General features: G+C 29.5%; 1 protein-coding gene across 1 annotated transcript; it reads left to right on the top strand.

Annotated features, from left to right (window-relative positions):
* The first annotated feature begins 2,123 nt into the window (after positions 1-2,123).
* Positions 2,124-16,201, top strand: LOC129952653 (ejaculatory bulb-specific protein 3-like). The gene is made up of 3 exons (XM_056065398.1): positions 2,124-2,374; positions 10,860-11,066; positions 15,928-16,201. The coding sequence occupies exons 2-3, from the start codon at positions 10,877-10,879 to the stop codon at positions 16,095-16,097; spliced, it is 360 nt and encodes a 119-aa protein (XP_055921373.1). The 5' UTR covers positions 2,124-2,374; positions 10,860-10,876; the 3' UTR covers positions 16,098-16,201.
* The last annotated feature ends 239 nt before the right edge of the window (positions 16,202-16,440 follow it).

The raw sequence follows: 16,440 nt of genomic DNA, 5'->3' as shown, positions 1-16,440 counted from the left end.
AACATAAACAACCTGATTCGAATTTAATACTTTTATACTACAAAAATTAACACGTAATCCAAAAACATCACCGCAAATCAAAAAATCATCATCAACAGTAAAACAAAACAAAAAAATAATAACAACAACAACAACAACAAGAAAAAACGGGATTTAAGAGAGCACTATAGTCTGGATTGAACTATTTTTAATAATTATTGTAAAACAAAAGAAATTACTTGCGTATTAATAGTCGGTGAAATTATGTTGCCTTCGTCAAAGGTAATGAAAATTCTTTAAATGGTTTCTTTGAATCATTTTTTTAATTTCGACGTTAATGTATTATTTTTTTTTGTAATAAGCCAACAATAGTCCAAAAACTACTAATTTAAAACAATTGCACTAAAAGCTTAGAAGACGTAACAGAAAATTCTATTTTTTTTTTAATTTTGAAACAATAAATAGCCAAATTTTATGGATGATAGTTTTTACCTTGATAAATATTACTCCTCAAGTTTAGATTTTGAATGATTGAAAAAAGCAAATAAAATGAGTTTTAAGATTTTTTTGTTTCATATGAAGTTTTAGAAAAAGAATAAGAATCTGGTAAAGTGATAAGTGACTATCACATATTCCATAATCAAATTGACTATCACCGAGCTTTCTGTCTGTGTAATTTCAGATTAGAATTTTTAAAATTAATTGTTGAAATGGTTGAAGTGATGCCTATAAAAATTCTAAATAAAAGTATCAAAAAAGTTTTTTTTTCAATACCATTCTTAATTTTTTATGGTTTATTTTCAAACCTTTGTCGGTCACCAGAATGTTTTTTTATCGATAAAACGTAACTGAGAAAATGATCCAGTCGTTTGTAAAATCGTCTTGTAACTACACATCACATTTTTGTTATGATAGCTTTTAAGCTATCAATTTCACTACACCTGTGAAACCTATCAAATTCGTCCATTTTAATTGTCATTTACTTAAAATTATTTTAGCCGAATTCACATCAGGAGAAACTTCGCAGGAATTGTAATTAAAGTTAGATAACATTTTCTTGATTTTGATGAAAGCCAAAGATCTTTCAGAAATATTGAAATTCGTTTTATTTTTTTGATGTCTAATGCAAAAATTGTTTGATAAAATACATTATGCAAATATAAAGTTTGCTTTTGATATCAGCTTTTAGGACAATAACAATTCTTCTACTTATTTTTTGACCAGATTGAATCTTAAAAAAATGATAACATAAAAGTTTTGAACTATCCTTGCAAGGAATTGTATCAAGTTTTAAAATCTTTTCTTAAAATTTTGTATACTAATTTTTTTTGGAGATATTTATGATCAACGATCAAAATCACTTATCAAAATAATGAAAATTTGGAAAACAATATCTTGTCTCATAATATCTCAAAAAAGTTCAAGTTTGTTTATTATTATTTTTGTGTGTAGGTAAGTTTCAAGTATTGAAAGATAGACCCATTAACTTCTTGTACGCTTTTAGTCTTTTTCTATATTTTTAAGTGGTGTCAATAATAACTAACAAATATCTGAAGTATGAAGTTTTAAGATCTATGATACCTTTACTCAGTATGCTTAAAAACATAACCAATATTTCTTACACAAATTACTTATATTTACTTTCCAAACCCTGAGATTAGAATCAGTATGGTTCGACTTCTTAATGAAGTATTTTCTGTCGAACTATTCAAATACAAAAAAAAGTGAAATCAAAATTGAATTGAATTTTGGTCAAGAATTTTGTTTACAATAAATGTTCCTGTTCTGTCAAATTGACTAAAAATATTCTCAGAAATTTATAATTTTTTAAACGTCATGCTAATAATTTAATCAAACCAAATTGATATTGTTAAATATCAAAGTCCCAAAAAATGAAAAAAAAAATGATCTCAACTATTGGTCTCTAATTTTACCAACATCACTACCTAAACTATAGAGAGTTTTTGAGACCTAACTTAATGCATGTTGTCTTGATCCAACCACAAGCCTTAACTAGAAGTAGCTACTGGTGTTGTTGCTGCTGCTCATAATCATCACCAAACAACTTTACTTTAACCACAAAGCTACAACAACAAATTACGAGACACTCTTAACCAATCTATATAAAGTCTCGAGGGTGTTAAGTGATATTGTCATTGTCCAACTATCCACCGTCGTACAAACCGGCAGCAGCACCAGAGTGGTAGAATATAAATCTTCCTCTCGTTTTTTAAGTTTCTGTTTTCGCTAACTTTGGATTACGTTGTTCCTACGTACGCTACGTCCAGATTCCAGAAATACTCGTATCTTCACTTTAACGTGACCAGAATTTAATTATAGTTGTTGTTGCTTTCGCATCAGGAACATCTTATTCGCCTTTTAAGCCGAAACTCAAGTAAGTTGTTGTGATTTTTTCGTTTTCGATGTAATTTTTTTAAGAAAAGTTTTATTTAACTTTTTTCTTTTTCTTCGGTGGTGTTAAGAAATTTTGTGTCTTTTGTTGTTGTTGTTGTGTTAACAATTGTGTCTTTGTCAAATATTTGGATATCAATTATTTGATTTGTCATTTTCAATTCGATTTTAGTTAAGGTTAGGTTTTAAATAGGTACTTTCTTCGAACTTGTGTATCACGTAGAATTGATTAAGGTTGGCGGTTATTGAACCTTTCCTCAATACTTCTTCATTTCAAATAAGGCGGTTTTCATATATATATGAAACGGAAAATCCAACTCGTGTTTATGTGATTTGAATTTATTTATTACAAAATTTGTGACTCTTTATAAAGTGTAAGTGAACTAAATTCATATTATTTTCACTATGGCGATGGAGACCGCTTTCCACAGTTAAAGTTAAACAATAATAAATTAGTGTTTCAAGGTTAACATCGATTGGCTAACTTTAATATTTTGTACCTACATATACAAATGTCGTCAGTGGTCAAGCCGTTGTTGGGGACAGTTTGGAAATTTCCCCCGATAAACAAATTGTTTCGAATAAGTTTGACTACCTAAAAGATTTAAAAAATTAAAACAAGAATATATTTTGAACTAATTTGTATAAATTTAACATTTAACCAAGAGATAATGTTTTGATTATAATTTGTTTTTGGGAATTCACGCTTATTTTCCATAACTGTTTCTGATAAATCGATTTCAATAAAATAAGCATACTTGCTTAAAGTTAATCGACATAATTATGATAATGAATTGAATCCAAAATTCAAAATTCTCAGGCAGATGACCGGACAAAATGAAAAAAAAAATAGAATAGTTAACTATATCAATTTGTTTATGGTTTAAAATAGACTTTAGTTGAGTTGAGTTTGGTATATAAATATGTTAATAACTTGTGGGTTGAGTTTTTTGTTGTTGTTGTCTTTTAAATTGAAATTGAACATTTAACCTTAAATAACCTTGTACTTGTCAGATTAAAAATGAAGAAAAGTGATTTATAAACTTAGTGATAGATTATGAGCTTGTGATACTTCTTGGAATGTCCTTCATCTTATTTTTTATTTATTTTGGGGTTTTATTTATGTGTGTTTATGTTTTATTCTTCCTCTTTTAACCTTTCGATTTCTTAGAAAAAAGGTTCACTTTTAAGACTTCCGTCAGATTTAAGAAATAAGAAATTCAAGAGAAAAAGTTATTAAATATTCTTGAAACCAAAGATGAACAAATTATTCAAGATGCTTACTTGCTTAGATCTGAAAATTTTGAGAAAATTGAGTTTTTCAGCAAAAATTTATTAACTTCAATTTCCTAATGGAAAGTATGGATTTGAGTGAAAGTATAATTTTAAAATAATAAGTAAAAGATTGCCTTGTATACATTTTATACTAATGAGAAACAAAAACAAAATCTTAAAGATCGTAGAAGAACTTTAAATTCCTCAATTTGTATGTATTTTTTTAAATCTATATACGAATACGTAACCTAGATAATGTGATCAAGTTCAAGGTTATAAAACCACACTCACTTCTGGAACTTGTTTTTCTATTCACTTTGTATATTCAAACCTTGCAGCTTGGTTTCTGACAATTTGAACATAGAATAAAGGTTTTCTTTTCTTTTATCTTTTAAGAAGAGAAGTTCTTTTTCTTACTTTAACTTGTAGTGCCCTGCCTTTTTTTTTTGGTCTTTTTACTGTGAAAACTATATTCGTGACATGGGTTAAGAATAATAGTGATATTATTGTTCGTTTCTTCACAAGTATTAAAATCTTTTTGAATTGTTGACACTTTCACATAAGGTGACCATCTGCGGAAGGAAATAAGAATTCTTTGTAGAAACAATTATAGACTTTAAACTAAAATTCATAGAAACTTTTAATAACACATTCGAAGTAAGCTTAAATTTTTTTTTTATTTTTTGAACTGTCAAGTTAAGAGATACACTTTTTTAATCATAAATCCAACCAAAAAACTAAAATGATAGAATCATTCTTAGAAATAAAGGGTGATTAAATTTTAAGGGCCGATTTTGATTTTTAATAAAAAACAAATCTTTTAGGAAAATATTATCATTTATTTTTTTTTCGATAATATTGGTAGTGCTCAATTTTGTATGGAACTGAAGTGACCTCGAAGGCTCAAATCCATCAGATGGTCCAAATTTTTGATGACGCTGAGGAATATTTGAGGTTCTGTATCGTTAATATGTCGAATTATCTTATCCTTTAGCTCTTAAATTGTTGGGAACTAACATATTTTTTTGTCAAATAAACTTAAAAAAAGTCCAACGATGTTAAATCATATGATCTTGGCGGCTAATTGATATCGTCACCGATGGGATAACACGGGAATTTAATTTGTCGCACAAAAGAGCCATTTTTTCGTTTCCTGTGTCGCAAGTGGCACCGTTCTGTTGAAACCACGTATCGTACACATCCATATCTTACAATTTGGGCCATACAAAGTGTATTTTCATCGTACGATAGCGAACACCATTCAATGGCCCGACAGGCCTCATTTTGGAAAATATACGAACCGATGATGCTGCAAGCCCATATAGCACCCAACGCAAACAGTCACTTTTCGTGGGTGCATTGGTTTTTTGACAATCACTCTTTGACTACCATTCATCCCAATGCGGCAATTCTGCGTATTGACAAATTCACAGAATTGCAAATGTGCCTTATCACTGAAGATGATATTTTTCGAAAATTGATTTTCCACTGTTGCCATTTCTTGCAAATATTATGACCATTGACAAATCTTGAAATGGTCAAGAGGTTTTAGTTCTTGAGTCAATAATAACACATTGTAATTGTGTAAATGCAAGTCTTTGTGCATATGACAAGCGTGGCAGGTGAAATTGTAAGGCATGACCGCTACGACGAGTTGAGGTGGACGGTTCTTTAGGCGAATAGTAGCAATATTTTCTGCATTCCGAGCAGTTCGAGCATGCATTGATATTTTCACATCTCCTACAGACCCGGTTTGATCAAATTTTTGCACGATTTTTTCGATTATACGTACATTTGAACGATTAAATTGACCGGAAAAATCACAAAGTGCACGATATGCATTTGGATTTGGAAGCTTGAATAACTTTAAATCATTGTTCGATTGTGAATCCTTCCATGGTTAAATTTGAAAAATGTCAAATGAAATGCAGAAAAAAACTTGACGTCTAGGTGTGGTCCACATTCAATGCCGTCCCGTAAAATTAAACCAAACTTTATGTACGATAGTTGATTTTCACACACATTATACCGGGAGCCCGTAAAATTAGATAGTTACATAGTAAAAAGTCTAAAATTTAAATTTTGGGTAAGAACTAAATTTATATCTTTAGCACACTCTAAAAAGTCCTGTCACAGTGGGGTTGGGGGGTGTTGTAAGGGATTCAGTTAACTATTTTGTAAATAACGCAAAAATTGCTGACATCAGGGAAATACCACCATCCCTAAATGTTATTTGCATTTCGTTTAATAAATCCCAAAGTGTTTTTAAAGTCAATTAGTTTTTTAGTTATAACGGTCCAAACTGTATTTTTTCGTCAACACAGGGCAGGAAGACTTGGATATTTGCTTTGGTATCTCAAATACCATATCCAATTTATGTTTATTACAATTGTGTAAATCCTAGATCTTTCTACTCTCCCACATTTTTTCATGTTTCAGTTGCAGTTTCATGGAAGTTGCCAAAAAGTTAACTTAACTCAATTTAACTTTAACCCCCTTAAAATTTTAATTGCCATAAAATTTAAGAAGGCTTTTTAGGAAGTGTCTCGGACATCCAATTGTAGCTCTACACCAAAATTCGGTTTTGTAGGAAGGTGAATTACAAATGATAGTATTACAAAATTTTACTTTCATGCTTTTTCCTAAAAAAGCGTTAAGTTTGACGAATTTCTAAATCTTTTTATAAAAAGATCTCAAAAGAAGAAATTCTAAGCTTGAAAATGTCTTTTGTTAGATACGACCATTTTTAAAAATAACTGCAAAATTCGAAAATATTTTGATTCCCTTAGTTTTGACTTAGGTTTGTCAATTATTTTTGATTTATCAGTTGAAAAATGTCAACAGAAGACGAGGCTTCACTGCTCTATTATCATATCATATTCAAATTCAAAGATTTCATCGAATCTCCACTTATTTCTTTCTTTTTAATGAAAATGCCATCTCTTCAAAATATGTCAAAAATTTTCTTTAGAGCTCATTTGATTTTAACACGTCTTAATGCGAACGTGAACACGAATACAGTTTTGGTTTTGAAAACCATTCCAAATGTGTCTTTTGTCTTATAGACCAGAGAACATCAAGAAATGAAATGTCATCATTAAGATTCAAATCAAAAATTCCGCATTGTTGATGGTTAAAACGAACAAATCAGGATCTCTTCCACACAAAGACTTGCAATGCATTTTCCAGCTCTAATTCCCTTTTTGGTAAATCTAATGAAAGTTCCCTTTTGCAACACTTTCCATAGAGAATTTTGCAATGCCTTGATTTAAGTGAAGGATAAGCCTTCGTCCGTATCGCTCTTACTGATTATGTTATGTAGTCTGAAATTTCTCATGCTGATGCTTCAGTAAAGTATAATGCATCAGCATATCCGCAATGGGTATACTGACTTGTATTCATTGTTTCAGTTCATTTTCTGCCATATACCCAGACTATAACCCATATACACTCCAAAAACACCATATAAGTACATTCAAGTCTCTTAAACATCATCACCATGGTGGTAAATTTATCTCAGGATATTTGGTTTACAACACCATGATTTATACCTGAGAGCCTTTGGGTATTTTACTTGTGGGTAAAGTGGGATGTGTTGCATGATTTTAAACTATGTCAAATTTTAAGTTTGAAAATTGTAAGGAAAATGTGACAGGTTTTCGTTACGTAAGTGACTAAGTATGATTTTAACACATAGAAACACCGAACTTGAGGGATATTGAAATGAAAAATGATTACAAATATGAGTGGTGTCATTTCTCACACAACTTGTCTTTTTTTTAGAAAGAATTGTGTCACTTGTTACTTGACTTTGAATTGAACAAATGTATATAAGCTCTATTGTCTTTTCCATACTTCTGATTCCCATGTAGACGCGATTTCCTTAAGATATTACCCAACTCTAAGCATGTAAAACCTTTTTTGATAGAATGAACTAAGTTTAAGTCTTACAATTAAAACATGTTACTGGAGTGACACAAATGCATTAAAATGTTAACTAGATTTTATATTGAAAGGGAATGTTGAGCAATTTGACAGAAATGTTGGTTTTATAACATATACATTAAAAAGCTGTGCATGGATATTTTGTTACGTAACTGACAATTACCACCTTTTAGCTGATGGATTTCAAGAAAGCCTAGCAACTTTAATTAACAATCAGTCAATACTTTATACAGTTCTTTTATCGACGAAAAAGTTATAAATTTAAGTGTAGTTAAGAACATAGATGATGACTATGACGGAAATATTAAAACATCTCAGTCACATTGACTCATTTTTCAATCTATTTAAAAATTACTTTTCTTTATTAATAAATCACCTCCAAGAAATAAAATTGCTATTCTAATTTTTAAATTAAAAATTTATTGTTTCACAATAAATTTATTTCACTTAAGAGTCCTCGTCAGAAACTCATCAAAAGTTGTATTATAACGCGGATCTAATGACTTGCAAAATTTCATGTTTCTCGCATTTTGCAAGAAATTTCCTAGGCCAGTAAAAATAGCTAACTCTCATGTTGTTTCTTATTCGGCTCCTTGAAAATAACGAGCAATAAGCACCAGCATCAGCTGAATATGAAAAACAAAAGACAAAGTATCAAAATTCAATCAGAAAGTCTGAAAGTAATTATAACTTTATAGAGGACGACATGGTACCACCATAATACTTTATACAGCCGGCTGTTTGATGGGGCTTGATGGAGCTCTCTGGATGGAACTCTCTGTCCAATCGTGTGGAAACAAGTTTTGAAATAAAAAATGAAAACAACTTGCTTCGTACAAAATGACCTGTTTCTTGTTTTTTGAATTTGTTAGTGTTCATATTTATTATGCAACTTTAAATTTACAAAACAAGAAAATAGAGCAACCAAAGAAACATTGGAGAGTGAAGGTGCTGAAAGGGTGGGCCAAATACAAGTTTATTTTAAACATTTTAGTAGAATTAAATTAATTTGTGTAACTGTCTAAGGCTTTATATATTTTCCAGCAATGTAGTACCCGTAGCGTGATGGTTAGTCATACAAGGGGTCTTGGGTTCAATCCCTGCCTGTGACACTTACTTTTTTCACGGGTACTGCCTCTTGTGAGGAATTGACAAATCCTCCAAGAGTAACTCTTGTCATGAAAAAGTGCTCTCTCAAATTAGCCGTTCGGATTCGGCATATAAACTGTAGGTCCCTTCCATCTCTGACAACATTACTCGAACACAGAAATAGTTGAGAGTTGTAAGTTACTAATGGAACACAAAAGTGTTTAAGTGGCTACCAAAGATTTTTTTCACAGTAGCGCATTCTTTAACATTAATTGTCCATGAACTTTTTGATAGTTTCAGGCTTTAGTTCACATACTTCTTGGATGATATTGGCCTCAAGTGCTTGAATTGTTATTAAATTGTTCTCATTATATTAGCATTTACCGGCTAGTCACAAAGTAGTCAAATCTCAGGTCCGAGGCAGTCAATTGACATTTCTAAGATTTCTAATAACACTATTGAGGAATTTGGTGTGCAAAACATCAAACGGTTAGTTTGGCACGCTTGACAGAAATGTTATTGCCAGCCTTTATTCCAATGAAGTCACCACTCTACGTGCATGTTTTTCGAACCCCTGAGTGTGGAAATTTTGTTTGCTAACGTTTCCAAATCGTTGTCAATTAAGGTAAAATACAAACTTCAAAATGAATTGAGTCTCACACTCTTGGCTACAACAGCCACATTTAGGACTGTGTGCAACCTATGACATTGGGAATCTTGATGATGCCTAAATTCGCAACATTTTTCTGAACTTGTTTAAATAAACTTTTGTAAATTTCACACAAAACCATTACGCCCATTTTTTAATGTCAAAAAGCGCAAATTTGGTCACAAAACCCAAAAAGTTTAAAAAATAACCCAAAAACACACAAAACAAATGACAAATGGCCCAAATAAGTTTTAAATAAAAGAACGGCCAAATTGTTAGTTGTTATTTTGCCCAAAATAATTTTTAATTTTGAATTTGGGTCTTATGACGTAAGGGTTGGGCATGTTTCTTATGTCTCATCACCCAATGAAATGACATAAAGTCTAAAAAGAGAAAAGTCATTAAAAATATAACTAAGAAAAAGTCACAAAGCTCAGTTATACTGCCAATGTGGTTGGGTTTTGAGACGCGTATAAGCAGTGAGGTATGTATGCGAGGGGCTGCTACCCCCCTGCTTGGGCTCACTATAGTGTTTAAATTAGGCGCGAAGTTGGGTGTAAACAAATTTACTTTGCATTTAAAGAATTCGTATTCAAAGAAACCCTGCATGCACAAAATTTCGCACTTTCCCAAATCATATAGTTAACCTCAGCAACGGGTTGCAGGGGGGCAGCATACCTCCATAAATATTTGTCTGTTTTTACGTCATACTGTAAACAAACAATTTCTTTTTATTTCACTTTGAAAATTAACCTTAGCTTTTCGATAGTGAAATAAAGCCAAACATATTTCTCTCGCTTTCTTGAGGTTTCGAAGATTTGGGCGATCTGACTTTCGTTTCATTTTTGCCTTTGAGCGATAATTTTGTCAGAATGCCCAAATTTTGATAACCACATAACATCTTTTAGACGATATGTCAATGAGTAATTTGGGCGTTATGATAATTAAAAAATCGATTTGAGCAATATGACATTGATTTTGGACATTGGCATTTTGGCGTTTTTTTCTGAAACATTTTTTTTGGGCGATATGACATTTTTGATATCTTGTCGATATTTTATTGGAAAGTTTTTATTTGCAATTTCATAAGACCCAATAAAGGTTCAACGTCCAAAGGTTTGCTAATATTTCCCAAATCGTATAACAACAAAATGTTAATAAAATTATTTTGGGCGCTATGAAATTTTTTATTTGAGCAATATGGTTTTGGCAGCTAAAATTTCTTGTCAAAAACTCCAATGCTTAGCCTTCGCAAATATTTCAATTTATAATAGCGTAGTGACTTATTTAATTCCGCTGACATTCTCTCAAATTTCGAACAGAAAACAGCTGTCAGTGTCAAGATTAAATTTCACTTAAAACTAAACCACTAGATGGCACACCTTGCATATTAACTAAAAATAAGCACACTCTTTGGTTTTGACTAATTTTAATATAAATACTTATTTTTTATTTCAAAAACTAAGAATTTTGAATTAATTTTTACATCTTTTGTTTTATTTTCTTTCAGAAACTTAAAGCTCAAAAATGAAATTCACCCTTGGATTGTGCATTTTGGCTTGTGCCCTAGCAATTGCCTCAGCTGCAAGTACTTACACTACCAAGTTCGATAACTTTGATTTGGACATGGTTTTGAATAACAAACGAGTCCTGGCCAACTACATTAAATGTTTGAACGACAAGGGACCATGCACAAACGAAGGACGTGAATTGAAAAGTAAGTTAAAAACTTGCATTTTAGAAATTAATATTAGATCAGATCTTAAATTTTATATTAAAAATGTGATTTTAAATTTTTGGTTCGACCGATATTTTCAAGTGGAAATTTTACTTCGCCTTGTTATGGCTTTTCAAAAGGGTTTCTCCATCTCTTCTTATATAATTTTTGCTGCAGGGAAGTCACATCAAGATCGATATTAATTGTTTTTCTTTCCTGGAATGACCAAAAGTTAAAATATTTAATAAGGAAGGATAATATACAAAATTTATTGGACTCGACCTATGCCTACATAATGAATATTTATGAGGTTGAAATAAATTTAATATAGATACGTCATGTTTTATATTTTCTTATCCTTTCGAAACAATATACAAACATACTCGTATAGGTATGTAGGATGAGGACATAAAAATATTGGAGGACATTTTGCAACTGCAACAGAGTAAAATAATTAATTCGTTCGTGTTTGTCAAGGACAATTCTTCGGTTGTGTGTTGTGTGTAGATTGTAGATGCATGAAAATTTCATTGGACATACTTATTGTGATTTATTATGATTTTAATATTCATATAAGTTGAAGAAAATAAAACAATGCGCCCGATGGCGCTCTGCAAAATGGTACGCCAGCCAAATTGATAAAATGCAAAAGTTATATCACAAAAGAATGTCTTTTGTTTAAAATGCTTACGGACAGAAAAAACAATTTTCAGTGACTGCATAAATTATCTGCTTAAATTTATTATTTCCTTCTTGCCTTTGGGGCAGCTTTTATGTAGGTTTAAAAAAATAGGAAAGATTAAAATTATTGAGATAAATTTAAAAAAATAAGAACATTTTTGTGATAGTGATACTTACGAGTATAAGTATTTCGAATAAGGTACTTGTGATATTTGCAAGTAATTTCAAAACCGCATATTGGTATTTAAACAATTGTGTTGACGCAATAATTGACCTTATATTTTTAAGTGGCTCAATCAATTTTATACGAATTTGCTTATTTAAAAAAAATGAATATTTGAGATTCGGTTTTAAATGCAGAAACGACCAATCAAAAACGAAGGAAACGTAGGACTTGTTTTAATAGTTTTGACTTTCTGTCGAATTAAGAACTTTGAGATTTATCGACGATTTAAAGTCTCTAGAATCTAATACCTTTATAGTTCAACATATCTTAAAAAACAGTAGAGATATCGACTTCAGACAAATCTTGTTTTCAAAATATTAACAACGCAATGTGTAGAAAAGGCTTTCAAACAAATTCGGTACACACTTTGTTTATCATAATAGTTCTTAACAAAAAAAAACAATCTTATGAACAACTAATGTTATCGACGTTTAAAACCATATTATTTGACAGTTTTTTTCTATGAAATAATTTGTCAGCTCAAACACTTTAAGAAAATAAATGTTAATACCTTAAGCACAGATAATAAATTTATTTATTTATTTATTTATTATCTGTGCCTTAAGTCTAATTTTATACATATGGGGACGTTTTTGACATCTGTTATATTTTTAAGAAAAAAATCACAAAAAAAAAAGAAAAATAATTAAAATGTAATGAAAAAGTCTTCTGAAAAAATATGGATACTGATCATATTTATTTCAATTTGTAAAAAATATTTGTTTTTGATGTTTGTAAGGGTTTCAAAAAATCAATTGATTGTTTTTACATAAAACACCTTTAAAAATGATTACATAAGTTTATTTTTGAATGTTTTGAGAAGAAATTAATGTATTGACTTTAATTTTGTATAATTCCATTGAAAGACTATTGTTCAAACTTTTAAGAGCTAATGAGTTGTGTTAACTTGTTGAATATATCGATAAAAAACAACTTTTTCTTTCCAACATTGAAAAGTTCTTTAAAGAACGTAGAAGAAGGATTCTGCTAACAAATTTGTTTGAACTACCCATAGAAAGCTATTGTAATAGTTCCAATTTGTCGAATTGAAAATGTTGACATTTCTCGACGTTTTAAGGTCCCTAGAGTCGAAATAAAAGATTTTTAGAAAGATGTCTGTTCGTGAGTGTGTACGTACATTCGCAACGTTATTTTCGTCGTCCAAAGCTTAAGAACCAGTAAAGATTTCGACTTCAAATAAATTTTCTTATACAGATAAGATTGCAGAAAGATGCAAACAAGGCTTTCAAGAAAACTGAGTGGGTGGTTTTTTTACCATAGCATTTAAGTTGACCCTAAATATCTCACGAACCAATGATGCAAGAGACTTGAATTAAATTTAATATTATGTATTGTAATGTGATACGAAACTAATATATTTTTCGAAAAAATTCAATTAACGGTTTTTTTATAATCAAAATAATTGAAAAAAAATGTTGTCACCTCGAAAATTTTACGAATAAAAATGATTTCATCTCCAAAATAATTTTGTGCACCGAAAAATAATGTTTTTAACATCTGGTAGAATTTGTATTCGAAACAAATATCTTTACAAAAATTTGAGGTTATGACTTCAAACTAGTATTATATTTTAAGAACTATTGTTTTGAACATTGGGAACAATTTTGAGAAAAAACAAATTGATATTTTTTTCACAATAAACTAAAAACCTACAGCAAATTTAACAAAAGTTGGTAAAAATTGAATTTCGACTCAAATATCTTTTCAAAACTTTCAAATATTGGCTTTAAATTACTTTCATCTTTTAAAAAATTTTGTTGTCAACATTCAGTAAAATTTTAAGAAAAATCTAATTGACAGTTTTTTTACAAACAATAAAAACCTAACCTGGTAAAAATTTACTTTCGACTTAAATAGCTTTCCAAAATTTAGAAATATTTTCTTCAAACTTTTTTATTTTACAGAAAATATTGTTTTTGATATTCCATAGTTATTTTATAAAAATCCAAAAGACCTTTTTTCGTACAAAAATAAAATCTACAGAAATGTTCGGTTCTTGATATCTCTCAAATTAATTTAATTCATCTATCCATTGGTAAAAATTGTTTTCGAATAATAATATGAAAAACTTGTTGGGCATTTTTAAAAATAATTCAACTTTTTTAACCCAACACGAAAACTTACAAACTTTTAAGCAAGACAGATCTACAGACGGGATGGGAAGTTAAATAAAATATAACCCTCATTTTCTCTGTCATCTGTCAAGAAAATTGTCTTCCAAAAAGTCTACCAATTCTTTTGTTTTCTAAAGTCTTCCATCCGTGTAAACAGACAATTAAAAATTGGAGGATACAAAAATTGACTAATATTTGGACGAAATCAACCAACTGTTTAAACAGACATTATTTAACTTCATAGAAAATTGGCAATTTTCAAAAACTAAGATGCTATTTGAAGATTTTTGACAGTCAGAACAAACATTGTAAGATCATCTTATCAACTTAGCTTCAGATTAAGGTTTTTTTTCTAATCAGAGCTCAGCGATTAAATTAATCTAAAGTGATTTGTAGTAAATTATTTCTTCGTTCAAAAACATTGCTTTCGTAGCCTCAAAAACCCTTTACTTTTAACAAAAAAAATTACAAATCATTCGAATATCTTATCTCAACACAAGATGTTTACTAACGTTTCAATATTTTCATGAGAAATTTCATCTTAATTCGACTAAAAATTGATACTTCAGTTTTTAAGTGAGAAAATATCGGAAGTCAACTGATGATTACAACTGATTATAGAATCCAACAATTAGGCTGCAAAGTAAGTCAAATGTCAATTTTGATATTTCCGCTTCGCTCCAAATAGATTCAAAAACCATTCGTCGGATTTGTTTCATAATTCTAACAAAGTCTTAAAGAAAAATTATCTTCAATTCGCTTAAACTATTTTTTAATTACTCAAAACTCAATCTAGAATATCTCATGTTGACTTAAGATATCCTTTTTTTGACAATTGAGGCATAAGATATAATTTTTTCCCCTGCCAGGACTTAGCAAAGCAGAAAATAAGAAGTATTTATTTTGAAATAGCAACAAAGTCCATTAAAACAAATCATCTCAAGTCAACTTAACTGATTCAGAATCCTCAAATTACATTACACACTTTATTGTTTAAAGTTCGATTGGATTTTTTGGACTTTACTTCTCTCAATTTCCGAAACCCTTTGATTTTCCACATCAATTGATTAACATTCCATTCAACATAAAAAAACTATGTAAAATAATCCTTAAAGTTAAAGTAGATAGTACTGTTTGGTTTATTAAAAAAATTGATAACACTCGGCTTTTATATGAACACATATATTTCTTAATATTTGTATGTCTTTTTTTTAGTTTAAAATCCAACTTCCCAAGGCAAATATATAAAAATCCAAAAATAAAAATAAATATTAAAAGACTCAAAGCTATTAACGAGAAAAAACTAATAATTTATTGCGTCCGGTCGAAAGCATATTTATTTACATTTTTATATAAATCTACATTTCGGCGCTCTTGTGGTGTTATGTATTTTTTTTTATTTTATGTATTTTTTAAAATTTATTTACTGATATTTTTTGTATAAATTACTTTCGAGTATTAAATTTTAGGTTTTACGATATTCTTTTCATTTAAAAAAGAACTTAATTTATTTTAATACAGACCTATAATAAATACTAATTGAAGTTGCATGTTTATTTATTTATCTCTGTTAAAACAAACATAAAAATAATATCAAGGACTTTTTGTGATATGAAAACATATTTTTCAATTAAAATTTTCGTATGTGGCTTTTTTAAATCATATTATTTGCTCATCATGATGAATGAGGATGTTTTAAGGGAGTTTGACAGAAATTCATATTAATGAACTATTTTGTGTAAATGTATTATTTGTGTTGAAAATAATTGTATAAATAATGATATTAATTTCAATTTTTGTATTTATTTCATTTTTCTAGAACTTCTTCCTGATGCTTTGGCTAGTGATTGCTCCAAGTGTACTGAAACCCAAAAGAAGAATGCCGATAAGGTAGTTTCACATTTCCGTAAGAATCTTCCAGCTGACTTTGATAGTTTGTTGAAGAAATACGACCCAAAGGGTGTCTACAGGGCAAAGCACCATTTGTAAATAATTAATTAAAGCTTCAAATTTGTATACAAATTCTGTTTGTAAATTTTGTAAAAAAAATATAAATAAATTGTTTTTTGTTTAGATCTTGATCATAAAAAGAAGTTGTTTTTATTTAATGAAAAAGGAGTGTATTAAGAATTATGAAAAGAAAATTGAGTATTAGTAAGAAGCCTTATTCTTAACACACCGATGCCTAGACAGTTGTCATTTTTGAATCTGTCATATTTTGTATATATTGACAAGTAATAAACAGCTTTTAATAAAAAAGCAACATAACACGCTTAAATAAGTCAGGCTTATTTTGAGATTCGAACGAAACGTTGATTCGAGTGGTCTATTC

The sequence above is a fragment of the Eupeodes corollae genome, chromosome 3 (genome assembly GCF_945859685.1).
Source record: "Eupeodes corollae chromosome 3, idEupCoro1.1, whole genome shotgun sequence".
Lineage (NCBI taxonomy): Eukaryota > Metazoa > Arthropoda > Insecta > Diptera > Syrphidae > Eupeodes > Eupeodes corollae.
Note: the sequence above shows the minus strand (reverse complement) of the source record. Positions and strands in the feature narration are given on the sequence as shown.

Coding starts and splice junctions, on each gene's coding strand:
- LOC129952653 (XM_056065398.1), top strand. CDS start 10,877: ATGAAATTCACCCTTGGATTGTGCATTTTGGCTTGTGCCCTAGCAATT. Junction 11,067..15,927: donor CGAAGGACGTGAATTGAAAA/GTAAGTTAAAAA, acceptor TCATTTTTCTAG/AACTTCTTCCTGATGCTTTG.